Source organism: Triturus cristatus, chromosome 3_1 (genome assembly GCF_964204655.1).
Source record: "Triturus cristatus chromosome 3_1, aTriCri1.1, whole genome shotgun sequence".
Taxonomy (NCBI): Eukaryota; Metazoa; Chordata; class Amphibia; order Caudata; family Salamandridae; genus Triturus; species Triturus cristatus.
The window spans coordinates 248,534,899-248,548,523 of NC_140583.1; the positions used below are offsets into that span (position 1 = coordinate 248,534,899).

The 13,625-nt window shown below is 43.1% G+C and overlaps 1 protein-coding gene and 1 long non-coding RNA gene across 7 annotated transcripts in view; one reads left to right on the forward strand and one right to left on the reverse strand.

Moving 5' to 3' along the window:
* Nucleotides 1-13,625, forward strand: part of CSK (C-terminal Src kinase) — a 528,738-nt gene that overhangs the window by 335,226 nt on the left and 179,887 nt on the right. For all 6 annotated transcript variants that reach the window (XM_085643801.1, XM_085643797.1, XM_085643802.1 and 3 more), the window contains one exon: nt 1,232-1,325. In XM_085643801.1, coding sequence (XP_085499927.1) covers nt 1,232-1,325 — 94 coding nt within the window. The remainder of the gene's footprint in view (nt 1-1,231; nt 1,326-13,625) is intronic.
* Nucleotides 1-13,625, reverse strand: part of LOC146860034 (uncharacterized) — a 141,466-nt gene that overhangs the window by 26,581 nt on the left and 101,260 nt on the right. The window contains exon 3 of the long non-coding RNA XR_014978777.1: nt 810-920. This is a non-coding gene — a long non-coding RNA (uncharacterized LOC146860034). The remainder of the gene's footprint in view (nt 1-809; nt 921-13,625) is intronic.

The window sequence follows — 13,625 nt, forward strand, 5'->3', positions numbered from 1 at the left end:
TTTTTTGCCGTTTCACGAAATTTTGCAAAAGGCAATTTCGCAAATTCCGCCCACCTCTAATATATAGCTATCTGAAGGCCTATGTGTCATTTTCACGTAAACCTAAAGCTTAATTTGCTAGACTGAATCATCTGCTGCTCGTCCTTCGAGGATTTACCAATCCTAGCCAATCGCTTGGCTGCTACTTGCAAAGCAGGTCTAAATTTCACAAAGAATCACAAAGCGTTTATTCTAATGAATCTGCCCTTCTTTTGTAATCTATTTGCATAACTTGTTGCAGACATATCACACTTTTTCTGAAACCAACAATGTCCCATTCTGTAGATGGTATCCAGCAAAGGTGTCAGTAGGATGGGTGGTGACTTTGCACCTGGAATGGAGGCGATTTAGGCGAACTACGGAGAACAGCAGAAAGTGCTAAGGGGTATGACAGAGACATTGCTGCCAGAAAGTTTAAAGTAGGGAAAGGTTTGTGGCCCTGCCAAGCTTGCGTCATGAGGGGTGATCTAATTTGTACAGTGTGAGGCTCTTTGATGGTGGGCTAGAGGCAGGGTACCCAAGCTGCAGGGTAGTACAGCAGCTTGGTAGTCCAGCATGTATTTTCTACCTCAGTGGAATTCTTCAAACCTCCTGAACCTCCAAAAAGCTCATAATTTGGGTACACAGGAAGAACTACTGCTGGCAGTCATAACTGTGCGTAGGCATGCACTTGAATGATCAACCTTATTCTGCTTTGTTTTCTCGTCTTCATTGTATTGAACGCCCGTATGTTAAATTTAGCAGAGCTTTCCATTTATTTTGTCACTTACATCGTTGTGTTGTAGCTTTTAAATGATTGTTCTTGGTAAAGTGAATAGCTCTGGGTAATACTCCTTGCTTTGTTGAGTTCCAGCACTAATGGATGTGTTTCAGTCGAAGACCTGATGAAAGAAAACAGAAATAGAACAGTTTTATCTTAGTTTGGTTTGATATATATTTTACAAATCTGTCATTTAGTGTAATATTTTTGTATTTAATTTGCATGTTTTTAGAATAATTTGAAAACATTATTTTCACCATTTAAGACGGATCATGGTGAGGCGTCATTAAAAAGTGTAATGTAGTTCATCGTAACACTTTTGTTGTGGGCGTTTTTTTTTCGTTTTTTTTTCTCTTTTTAAGTAGTCTCAACTTGCATGATGTGTGCAACAATTACCTATACCTTAATTTTGTTTTGTCTTTCTCAACACAGCATTATACCGTGGATGCAGATGGGCTCTGCACTCGCCTTGTTAAGCCCAAGCTCATGGAAGGGACTGTGGCAGCTCAGGATGAATTCTCTCGAAGTAAGTACATCCACAGAAATAGTCCCTTTTGTCTCATTCTTGTTCTGTCCAGGTCTGTTGCTTTTTACTGCTACTCCCACCCGCCTCAACCTTGACCCTATCTTCTGCCTTATACTAAATTTCTAATTTGTATGGGTCTGTTAGTATCTGCTGCTTCCCTTCTCTTTCACTACTTACCTTTCTACAGCAATGTTTCCTTGTCTTGTCCTTTCCTATCATTTTTTGGCATCTGGTATTCATAGTCTCTAGCCCATATTAATCATCACTCCATCATTCGTTCTATTAGGTGTCTGCTGTTTATGGACACTTGCCTTGCCCTTTCACTATTACGGTCACTCTATCTCACATTCGCTTTTGCCATTGTAGGCTTCCCTGGTGTGTCGTCAGCATTCAGTCACACACTACTTTTATCTTGTCGTCATTTTGGTAGCACACAATTATTATACCTTTTTCTGACCAAGTTTGTTCATTGCCAACCCCAGACAGATGAGAGTATCAAGGCAGCTTAAATAGAATGTCCTTGTATGAAATACTGTACCAGTATTTATGATAAGGGGAGAAAACATTATGAAAACGTTAGTAATGCACAAGCTAGAAAATCACTTATTTAATTGCATGCTGTTCAGATACGTTTGTTCTAGACTCCTGGGTTTATTCGTTAAAAACATGACCCTCCTCCAAGGTCTGTTAAAATATTCCTGTTTATAGAAAAGGTCCCCAGTCAGAAGCCAACAAGTTCAGAATCCCGCAACTGTTAGAGAAGTTGCTCAGAAGAAAAAACCATCAGAGTTTCCTTACATTAGGTCCAAAAATGCACTATAACCAGCACGGATTATAGAAGTATGTTCAGAGCAGCAAGGCTCGTCCTGCAACGACATTCTCTTGTAAGCAGGCGGAAATGTCTCATGAGAAACTGACCATAAATTTAGTCTGATTAAGTTGTCGTCGTAACGAAGGCATGGACCACCTATGCCAAATAAATAGCACCGAAATGCATGAAAGTCATTCAGTAACCACAAACATTTGTCACCTGTTGCTGACAAGCAGGTTGTCATGTCTGGTTATGAAGTATGGAAACAGCCAGTGCCAGAACCCAGTTCTCCATGGCGAGCTGAACATTTCCTGTCACTTTAGCATGTGTTCCAGTAGTTCTTCCACTATTATCATTTTTGAGCTTCAGTCATTCCTATTTCATGTATGTGCACGTCCAATACTCCTAAACTGGCTGGCCATCTACAAAGTCAATTAAAATAAGTAAAGAAAAAAATGTGCGCTGCAAGTGGTGGCGTGCAACAAAGGAGTTTAGGCAGTGCCAGGAGAAATGACTGCATGCCACCGAGTGGCATGTAGCAACAATGCCAGCAGGAAAGGGTAGTAGAGCAATGGAAAGGGGCGGAGTTGAGGAAACAGCCAATGAAAAGTAGGCCCAGGCAAAATGTTAATTACTCTGGTGTAATGTCAGGAATTTTGCATTGTGCTTATTCTGCAAAATTCCCGATATTACACCATTATGTTACATTGCATAAGAACGAAAGTGGCTGTTTATGCAACTTATTTTTTTCGCACAGTATATTTTTTTTTTACACAAGCAGGAATTTGTGGTCAAATATTACACTAAATGACAGATTTGTATTTCACAGAATTATGCATATTTTGGCATAATTTTGTGTATTTTGTCCCAAATCAAATGCACATTTTGCACATCTCTGATATAGGTGAGTTGTGGAGAGGGGGTTTGGGAAGCAAAAGACGAGCTGGGAGAGGTTTGAAGAACAAAATTAAGTCAGCATGGGGGTGAAAATGTGAGGAGGAAAGTAGCACGAGGGGGGGGGGGACTAGAAAAAATATGCACTACTGTGGAGTGCTAAAAGAAAAATAGATCACAAGGGCAAATGGTACTGAATATTGTGTAAAAAGGCGTTTTACTCAGTTTCAAGTCTTCTCCACTGGCAAAACACCCAAAAAAGTAATTCCAATACAATTTGGTTCCTCTCCAACACATGGCAAACTTCTGCTGTGAAACCAGGCTACTGTAGAGAGTTCTACCCCAAACAAGGACTGGCAATCTATTATTGCTACTTCTGGTAAAGAAGACAGGCTCCAGAAAAAAGTTCAAACTTATTTTAGACCCCAAACTAGCAAACAATTGTGTGTGCAAAGAGAAGGTTCAAGCTTTTAGTACTTGATCAGATCTACCAGCAACTTGATCAGGGAGATTCTCGATGCCCCAATAGAGCTTTAGGATTGTTACTCTCCTGCCTCAGTTGTGAAGAAACATCAAAATTCCCTACGATTCATAGTTGAGAATAAGCATTACCAGTGCAAGATTGCAAGCTTGTTACTGGAATTTTTCTCAGTTGGAAATTTGCAAGTGCAGACAACAAATAAAATGCCCATACTTTGCCTTCAGATTCAACTGGCCAAGGATGAAGGATGAATGCCCAGTGGATTGTCTAGCCTGCAAAATTAGCTTTTTGGTGCCAATTTCCACCAATTTAACCCCTCCCTCCCTCCTCCCCCACCTCCCCTAACAAAAAGAAAACGCTTGATACCAGCGGTCAATATCAATTAATATACTCAAGGGTTAGGAATATTTTATCTGCATCAGATTCGCTTCGAAAGTGGTGGTTCATAGATCTTCACGTGTCTCAACATCCACATAGGAAGGTGCCAGGGAGGCTGAATTTGCTTCACCCCGACTAGGGCCAGATTCTTCTATCCATATACCATCTTTAAATTTGACTACATGGCTAGATATTCTAAAAGCTTTCACAAAAGATTCATACTCCCACAAATATAACAGATTTTGTATCTGGTTTACGCAAAACTAAAAAAAGGCACATAGCCCTGTGGATTGGCAAAAAAAAGCACTTTTGCTGTCTTCATTTGGCCAAGTCAAGCCTACAGCTCTCCTCCGTGAAGGTCCATTTTGCTTCTGGTATTGCATATAGTAAATGCCATACACAAACCTCTTTTGTTATTTACACAATCCCAGTGGTTAAGATATTCCTTGAAGGCATTAAAGCCCCTCCCTCACCTAAGAAAAGAAATCAATCGTTTGGGAGCTGAATATTCTGTCAGGGCGCATTGGCCCTCCTTTTGAGCGAGTTCACAAAACTTCCTTTCAGCATCTATTATGAACAACTACCTTCTTTAAAATTGTAGCATCTGCACAGAGTATTAGCAAAACGCAGGCACTTTTCATGAACTGGACACCGGGTCCAGAAGAACAAGTTGGTGATACAGACTCTCTTGAAATTTCTCCCTAACATGATCTTGGATTTCAAGAAAAAAACAAATCCTCTGCAGGACTTATTTCAGAATCCTAGCAACTAGACTGAAAGGTCTCTCCATACATTAGATGTGAGAAGAGTATGTAAATGTTTTTTGTACTAAAGGAATAAGGAAAACTAAATACTTATTTCATTATGAAATCTTAAATTCAGCGCTGGCTGGCCAAGTCCAAATAGCCATTCTCTAGATAGATAGACTTTTGTATTTTTAAACCTTTCAGAAAAACCTAATATCCTTTGAGTTTTAAACCAAAAGCTCACTCTAATAGAAGTAAAGCTGCTGCTGCTATATTGAGAAACATTCCTAGTGCAGTGATTTGTAAATGCCAATGTTGGAGACTCTAGAACAGATGTTCAGGTATGTGGTGAGCCTTATATGCCCCTTAAAGATTTTGCAATTTTTCCCTGGTGTAATTGGTAACCAGGACCATCATAATAGTTCCTATCAGTTCTCTACTCTATGGGTGCATATATCTCCCTTTGAAAGTGCATTAGACTTCCCATTTGCTAGTGGAGCTGTAAACGGTATTGTAATGTGAAGTTAATGTTAGATTACACTCTTTCCTAGGTTCTCATTGGGACTGGTTAAATCCCCAGTCCACTGGGCGCCCCACCACCGGACAATTTTGACTGTCACTGGTCCACAAAAGTTTGACATCCCTAGAGGACTCATAAGTTAATGCTGACCTATTGCCATTGCTGTATGTCACTACATGGATGTAAAAAACACTTGAGTTATTAATTGATCTCCTTTTGAATTGCATCCCATATGGACACCAACTACTGAATCGCCCAAATGTTAGAATAGACAAAAAAAGACTTTGATTTGGGTCTGAAAAGACTTTTGGGACTGGTTTAATTGAAAACCTAGCAACAAAGTTTCAGACCCACTGAGTGATCCATTTTTAAAGTGGCCCTATAGGAATCGAAAGTGATACATAGTATGGTGTAGTTTGGCAGCTCTGTTCTGTTGGCAAAATGTGTTTTTCAAACACTGTAATAGAAAGAAATCAGTCCAAAACATTTAAGAGAACACACAAAATCTCCTTCATTGAACAGCACTGGTGTCATAATAAGTTTAACTGCTTTTTTCCTGCCTTTTAATAAATTCCTGATTATCTGCCAAGTTGTAGCGCTAATTGGACTTGTTGGACTTTTACTGGATCGTGTTGTATCTAATTTTCTAATAATGGTCACCTCCTGAACCTCGCTGTGCTAGTTCCCAAAATGTACCTGGTTATGCAGTACAATTTGTATTTGCTACACCAGTAGTAATTGACTGTGTCCAAAAACCTGACTAAGTACCTCTAAGAAAAGGGCTTGCAGTATCATTCTTGACTGTATCTAGCTCCAAGCTATCTGTTTAACATGCCCTTCAATGTTTTTTGGAAGTGTCTAGATTGATGTATAAAAAGGACTGACAAAGCCAAAGGTGCTCAGCAGTAAAGGGCTTTTTATTGTTGAAGTAGTTTTTGGGGAGTTGGGGAAGAAGGATGGTTTCAGCACAAAGAATGCCAATTCATGACTTGGGCAGTGGCAAAGCTTTCTACATTGCTTTCTTCATTTCCTCAGTCGTAAAACTCATGTTGTAGGAGATTGATTTTATTCCACCACAATTTGCGAGTGATAATTTCAGACGAGTGGCCTATAAACCGTCCTTTCATCAAATTCCCACACTAGGTGGGGAATACCTTTTTTGTCTGAAAATGTAGAAATGTTAAGAATATTGGATGTATCTGGACAAAAGGAAGACTGGAGAATGATCTGAAGAAGCAGAGGAGCAAGAGTTCAAAACAGTGAAAGTGAGGTTGTCCATTAAGTCTGTCCATAGCTCTTAGTCCTAAAAGACCCTCCACAGACTTGAATCCAGATAATGGAGGAGACATTTTGCGTCAGTGGTGAGATCATACACGTCAAATCCCTGGAGTTTAAAATTGAGAAGGTTTTATTTACCTCTCTTCTTCTGACAGGTGTTCTAGCTCACCCTAGGACTCCATCATTGTTATACCAAATGATGATCCTGTTCATATGCCACTGTCCTTGTCCATCTCCAAAGCTTTTATTGAGCTAGTAACATTTGGCTCCTCCACCGAAAGTACAGCCTTCACAACTGCCAGTGGCTCCTATGCTTAAAACCACTTCACCTGTGTCTTGGTCCAACATACCCTACACTGCCTCCACCAATTTACAACACGCTGCAGGATCAATCAACTTGGAAGAAAAGAACACCTTTCTGTCCAGTTCGAAAAGCTTCACCTTCTTGTGAGCTGAATGCTATCACCTCTGTGCATAGTGTTGGTAAGATCCAGGCCTTTTCTACGCTGGAATTTGAGTTACTATGTATTCATCTTTTTTCTAACAAATGTAGTATCACAATTTCACTAAAATCTTTCTATCACCGTGTCTGTATTCTTTTAAAACATATTGCTACCAATGGTGAATCTTTGTCATTAGAAGGGTCCTAAAGTTTTACTAGGACAAGAGTAAGGAAATTAGCAAGACTTTTCAGTTATTTGTCAACTATGGCCCTTTAAGCAAAGGTATGACTACTTCCAAGAATCCATTTCCCGATGGATTGTCTCTTGCATAGAGCTATTTTACCATTCACTAATCCGTCTTTATTGGGAAAGACTGATTTGAGAAAAGATAAGTTAGCTGTGACTGCCTGCTTACTTAATGCCCCCATATGAGAAGTTTGCAAGGCTGTAACATGGAAGAAGGTACTTCTGTTCGTACTCAAATGTCTGAAAAGATTCAGTCAGGCTACTGTTCCTGAAGACTACAAACTGCTCTTCTGCATTATCAGTTTTTCCATTTTCATCTCTTTCTAGTAGAATCTTTAAGCCACATACTGTTGGATAAACTTGCTATTCTAATCTAAAGTTTGACATATCAATCAAAATCCTATGATGCGGAAGTAAAAAATGATTTTTGAATTGTCCTTGTAATGCTAGTTCTGATGAATAAGTCTTCCTGCGGATCCCTCACCCGTAGAATAATCCTTAGGTGTCAGACTGGCTCTGTGAAAATCAAAACTCTCATGTTGCTAGTAGTGGATGCTGGCTTCAAATTAATTCCAGAAGTTACCTCAGGTGACGTCGCTAAAGTCATATAGCGCGCACTCCAGCGTAATGTCAGTTCCCCTTTTTTCCACACCTTTGACGTGTCTCCATAGCTCACTCTTAAGATTTGTGAGTTTATCTCACAGAATAAATTTACCTTGTGCATTACGATGTCACTAGCCAAGCATTCGTATTTTAAGCCCATCAGGGACTGGAAGGGTCAGGTTTCTAGTAATGATCCCCTCTCCATTTGTCTCTGGTGCCTTTGGTTGGATCACGACTTGTGCTCCAGCTCATCTTGTCTGAGCATGCAGCATAAACCAATCACATGAAGGGAGGCCAAGCTTTTCATTGCTTACGTCGGGCATGACAAAAGTAGTGTTCCACTCCAGACTTCTTTCCCAGTCTCCATCCTCCCACTCCTCTGGTGCTGAGCAAAGAAAGCATAACAAACACAAGAAACATGGGAAAGGTATTCTAACTCTCTCTGCCACTTCTCCCTCCCACACCCCCCCCAACACCAGATGCTCTCCAACTCCCTCAGGTTCTTTGTCCTTGGAACCAGAATTGGTTGTTAGGGCGTCAATTCACCGACCTCCAAGCAGCCTTGTACCAGTGACTACCCTGGACTCGGCCACTGAGCAGCTCCGATCTTCACCACATCCACCACTCCCCTTTTCTTGCCCTTCTGTGCCAATAGCTTCCCTCCCGGAAAACCGGCACCAACACCATCTCTTCTGGAATTTCCGACTCCATGCACTGACCGGGCGGCATTCCTTAACAACGTGCATTTTTGCCAGAGTGTCCGTTCTATCTGGTGCTCGGTCAGGCCCCAAGAAATCGTAGGGCCTTCCAATATTGGTCACTCTAGTTCCAATGCTGCTCAGCTCCATCCACCCTGAATCAATGCCCCCGCTCCTCCTGCTTTCAAATTGGCTTTACGGTACACAATACCGCAACCTGCTATACCTCGAATGCCACCACCTCCCCTGGCACCATTACCTGAATCTGTGCCACAAAGCCGATCAAGGTGGGAGGAACAGAGGCTTCTTGAAGAGGACTACAGGAGAAGAATCCACAACGTATTTAGAACAAATTGAGACCCATAGTTCTATATGCATATGGAAGTGATGATGATTATGATGGGACAGATCATGGACATGAGCGCCAGTCCCTTTCTTCAGCCTCTGGACTTGACACCTCCCCTGAATTGGTTATAGAGTTTCCTTCTTGCCTCCTACTCTGTAGGTGATTTCCTTTCATTCAATGGTCAAAAGACTGCAGAGGTGTTGGACTTTCAGCTCCCCACAGTAGAGGTAAAGATCAATGTCCTTACTGAAGTGGTGATCCCATTAGCTCCAACAAATGAACCATTACACCATCCAGTGACACCCTCTTAGACCCAGTCCTAGCAGCGTGCGACAGACTCACATCAGTTAACCCACTGGTGGCTAGACATTTCCGCCCAGCCAGGTGACGCACTGTTCTTCTCCACTCATCCCTCTCCAGAAAGCCTGGTAATACAGGCATCATGTATAACTAGCAGGCATGCAGGTACTTTGCATATAGTACTTTCAGACAGGAAGTCCACGCACCAGAAGGCCTGGTGTAAGAAGGATTTCTCTGCAGGAAGTATAATGCTAATGTCCCTGAATGCCAGTTGTCTCTTGGCCCGCTACAACCACGCCATTTGGGACATGGCACAGATGATAGTCTCCTATGTTCCGGAAGACATGAGGGCTCACTTCTAGGAATTGATCCAAGATGGATAGAATGCCTCCTGACACATCATCAAATCTGGCCTGGTTATGGCAGAATCGGTGACCTTTGGGATGGGCACCTCTCATGCTTGGCTGAATAATTCTATTAAAACAACTTTTTTATTCAAATTTCAGTACAACAATACAGATCTGCATGTGTTATTGGACAGTCCTAATGTCATTTCCGTACAGCCACTTATTAAACATTTCTGCTTTGACACATAGTTAGTTCACAACATTGCATTTCTTCACCTGAATCACTATCTTCATCTGGGGGCGAACAAATGTCTGTGCACGTTCCACTTTCCCCCACACCCTAGCCCATTTGCGAGGGCATTTCCTATGTATGAAAGTGGCCTTCTCCGCCACCATGACCATATCCATGTCTTTACACCACTGTACTATTGTTGGTACCATTCCTACACCCCACATTTGTGCTATGTTTCGTTTAGCTGTTGCCATGCAAGTGGTAGCCCATAGGCATTCAGCATGGGTAAGATCTGTCGGCCCCCAGACATTAAGAATGCAGCATTGGGACTCCAGTGGGACCTGTTTCTCTGTGACTTCTGCTATTGTGCCTACCAGAGCCTCCCAGTATGTTGCCAGTTTGGGGCATTCCCATAAGGTGTGATAAGTCCCTATGTCCCCGCAGAGACGTAGACCGCTTGAGTCAGGGGCCCTTCCCATCTTATGCAGTACCGTCCGTGTGTAATAGGTCATGTGTAATATTTTAAACTGCACCAGACGCAGTCTAGAGGAGATTGCCACCTCTTTGGGCGAGGCAAGTGCCTCGCGCCAGTCAGGGTCATCCATGTCTCCCACTTCGGACTGCCAAAGTTCCCTGAGTCGGGCGAGTGGGTCCGGTCGGTTGCTGATGATTTTCCTATATGTCAATGAAGTCGATTTTTTATAGGATAGTCCGTCTTCTAAGGGGGAGGACTCCGGAAGCTTCACATCTGTGGGGAGGGCTGTTTCAATTGCATGTTTAATTTGCAAATACCTGAACCGTTCGCCTGGAGCCATTGAGTACTGTTCTTGCAGATGGGCTACCTTCCCATTATGCCAAAGATCCCCCAGTCGGGAGATGCCGATCAGATCCCACTTTTGAAACCCTTTACTATTGCCTAGTGTTTCCAGTTTTCGTGTGTCCCACAAAGGTGTGTGTTTCGTGAGTATTTCAGTCCAACCCAAGTGTCTGTTCACCGTGCGCCAGATGCGAATGGTGTGTGAAGCTGGGCCTAGAAGGTTATTGGACTCTCTGAGTGTTGTATAGCGCTCTATTAATACCGCCTTTCCCTAGCGTCATTCTATCGAGATGGTAGGCTGGGTCTATGTCTGGCACATGTAGCCACTGATTAATAACCGTAAGTTGCGAAGCCTAATAGTACGCTTTGATATCAGGGAGGGCTATTCCGCCATCGTACCAACTCCTCACCAATTTATTCGCCGCTACTCTTGCCGGTTTGCTGTCCCATAAGAGCGCCGCCACCTCAGAGTTAATCGCTCTAAAATATGCGTCAGGGACTGGGTAAGGGTTATTGTGCAGGACATATAAAAATCTGGGCAAGGCAATCATTTTGAAAAGAGCAGCTCTACCTAACAGGGTGAGTGGTAGTGCCTTCCGAATATCACGTTTCAGTAGTTGCAGAAGGAGTTGTAAATTAAGCGTTAGGAAGGTGTCACTGTCCGAGGTTATATATATATATATATATATATATATATATATATATATATATATATACCGAGATACTTGAAACTGTCCGTGACTATTTGGACCTTACAACCTCGCGGGAGACTTGTGGGTAGGCCATGTAATATGTATAGCACTGATGTATCCCAATTGATAGCATAACCGGAGACTGAGCCATACACGGCGCAGATATTAAGTAGCGCATGCAGTGATCTCGTAGGCGAAGCGATATGATACATCATTCGCGTACAGAGAGATACGATCCTCCCATTCCTCTCTCCCTTTTAGACCATGAACCATTGGGTCCCAACTTATCCACACCACCAGTGGTTCGAGCACTAATGCAAACAATAAGGGCGATAATGGGCAGCCCTGTCTCGTTCTTTTGCCTAGGGTGAATTCTCTTGATATGTGACCATTGTCGACCACATGGGCAACCGGATCGGTATAGAGTAGACGTATCCAAGAACAGAACTTCGGTCCAAACCCTAAGCGTTGGAGGACCGCGAATAAGAAGGCCCATTCCTCCGAATCAAAGGCCATCCGTGCATCCAAGGAGAGGATCGCAGCGTCCTCCTAGATAGTATGTTTTCGACCTAATGCGCCATAAAGGCGTCTAAGATTCAGGGCGTGTTTCTGCCTGGCATAAATCCGGATTGATCCGGATGGAGCAACGTGTGGAGGTTGGGGGTAAGTCTCAACTGCAGCATTTTTGCCAAGATTTTTCGTTCTGCATTGATTAGGGAAATTGGGCGGTAAGACGTGCATTCCTCTGCCGGTTTGCCAGGCTTATGAATGACCACGATAGTTGCCAGCCGTTGATCTCTGGGGAGTGTCCCTACGTCGCGACTAGTTTTGAACATTTTTAACAGATATGGGGCTATCTTCTTTGCAGTGTGTTTATACAATTCTATCGGAATTCCATTAGGTCCTGTGGCTTTGCCCGATTGTAGTTTGGAAATGGCCATTTTTAGTTTGTCTACCGTTATGTTAGCTTCTAGACTTTCAACTTTCTGCGGCGTGAGCCGTGGCATACGGTTATATCGTGAAGGAATCCCAGCGCTTCTCGTACAGTCGTTGTATTTGTGGATGTGTATACTTGCTCGTAGTGTCGAGCCAGTGTATCCACTATCTGATGTGGGTTCGATGTGAGGTTACCATCGTCGGTCCTAATCTGCGCTATCCATCTATGCGCCTGTTCTTTCTTGTCAAGCCAGGCCAGAAGTTTGCCTGCTTTATCTCCGGACTCGTAGATTCGATGTTGAACCACCAATAGACGGGACTGAGCGGCCGCCCAGAGGTGCTCTTTGTATTCTTGTGTTTTTACGCATAATGCATGGGCAGTCTCACCAGTGGGTGACGCCGCATGTTTGGATTCTAGGTGCTTTACTTCCTGCTCTAGGGTCTCTATTTCTTTCCTATTTTCCCATTTATGCCCCTCTATAAGGGAGATAGCCTGACCCCTTATTACTGGTTTGTAGGCTTCCTGCAACGTTAGAGTGGAGGTAACTGATGCTTCATTTTCCAGGAAGTATTGCGTGGTTGCTGTAGTAAGAGTTTTCCTGATCTTAGAACTCCGGAGAAACCCTGGATAGATGGGGTATATGTGTCCCTTAATAGCGCAGTGTGTTCGGATTTCTGTCCTAATCGGGGAGAGATCCGAGATCCCTCTGGGTAAGTGCGTGGTCGCCCCCATCCTTCCCAGATCGGTCATGAGTATGTAATCTATACGGGAGAGGCTAATATGCTCTCTCAAGTGAAATGTGTATTGTCTTTCTGTCGGGTTCTGAAACCTCCAGAGGTCCAGTAGGCCATGTGCCCCTAAAAATTCAGCCAAGGGGGAACTAGTGCGATGTTGTGGACTGCTTGGTGTGCGGGCTAGTACGTCATTCACGGTCATATATTAAAGTCTCCTCCTATTAATAAGTCTCCGTCTGGTAGTGTTAGAAGGAATTTGCCCAAGTCTTGAAGGGCAGGGGAGTGTAGAGCAGGCGGGACATAGACAGATATGACGTTGAACATTCGACCCTCCCATTGAAGTGTGAGAGCCACAAAGCGGCCTAGGTTGTCCTTAAAGGTACGTTGAATAATGAGGGGGAATCGTTTTCGCACCAAAATCCCCACTCCCCGGGACCCTGTAGTAAATTGGGAATGGATCACTAATTGAAACCCCCACCGGTCGAGGGCCTTGCACGTGGAGCTCAACAGGTGTGTCTCTTGGAGCAGTATAACCGCTGGGGAGGTGCGTTTGAGATATTGGAGCACTAATCCTCGCTTTATCTTATCTCCTAAGCCATTGACATTCCAGGAGAGGAGTGACAGTGCTGGCCCTTTGATGTGTTGTGTCATTGGATCAGGTGAAGACATTGGGGATAAATATTCTCGTGAACATCAACAAATAAAACATTACCATTTTGCGAATAAACATCTTACATCTGGAATCTGCGTTCTGCCACCCCATCTTAATCTGAGCATCTTCATGTACTGAATAATAC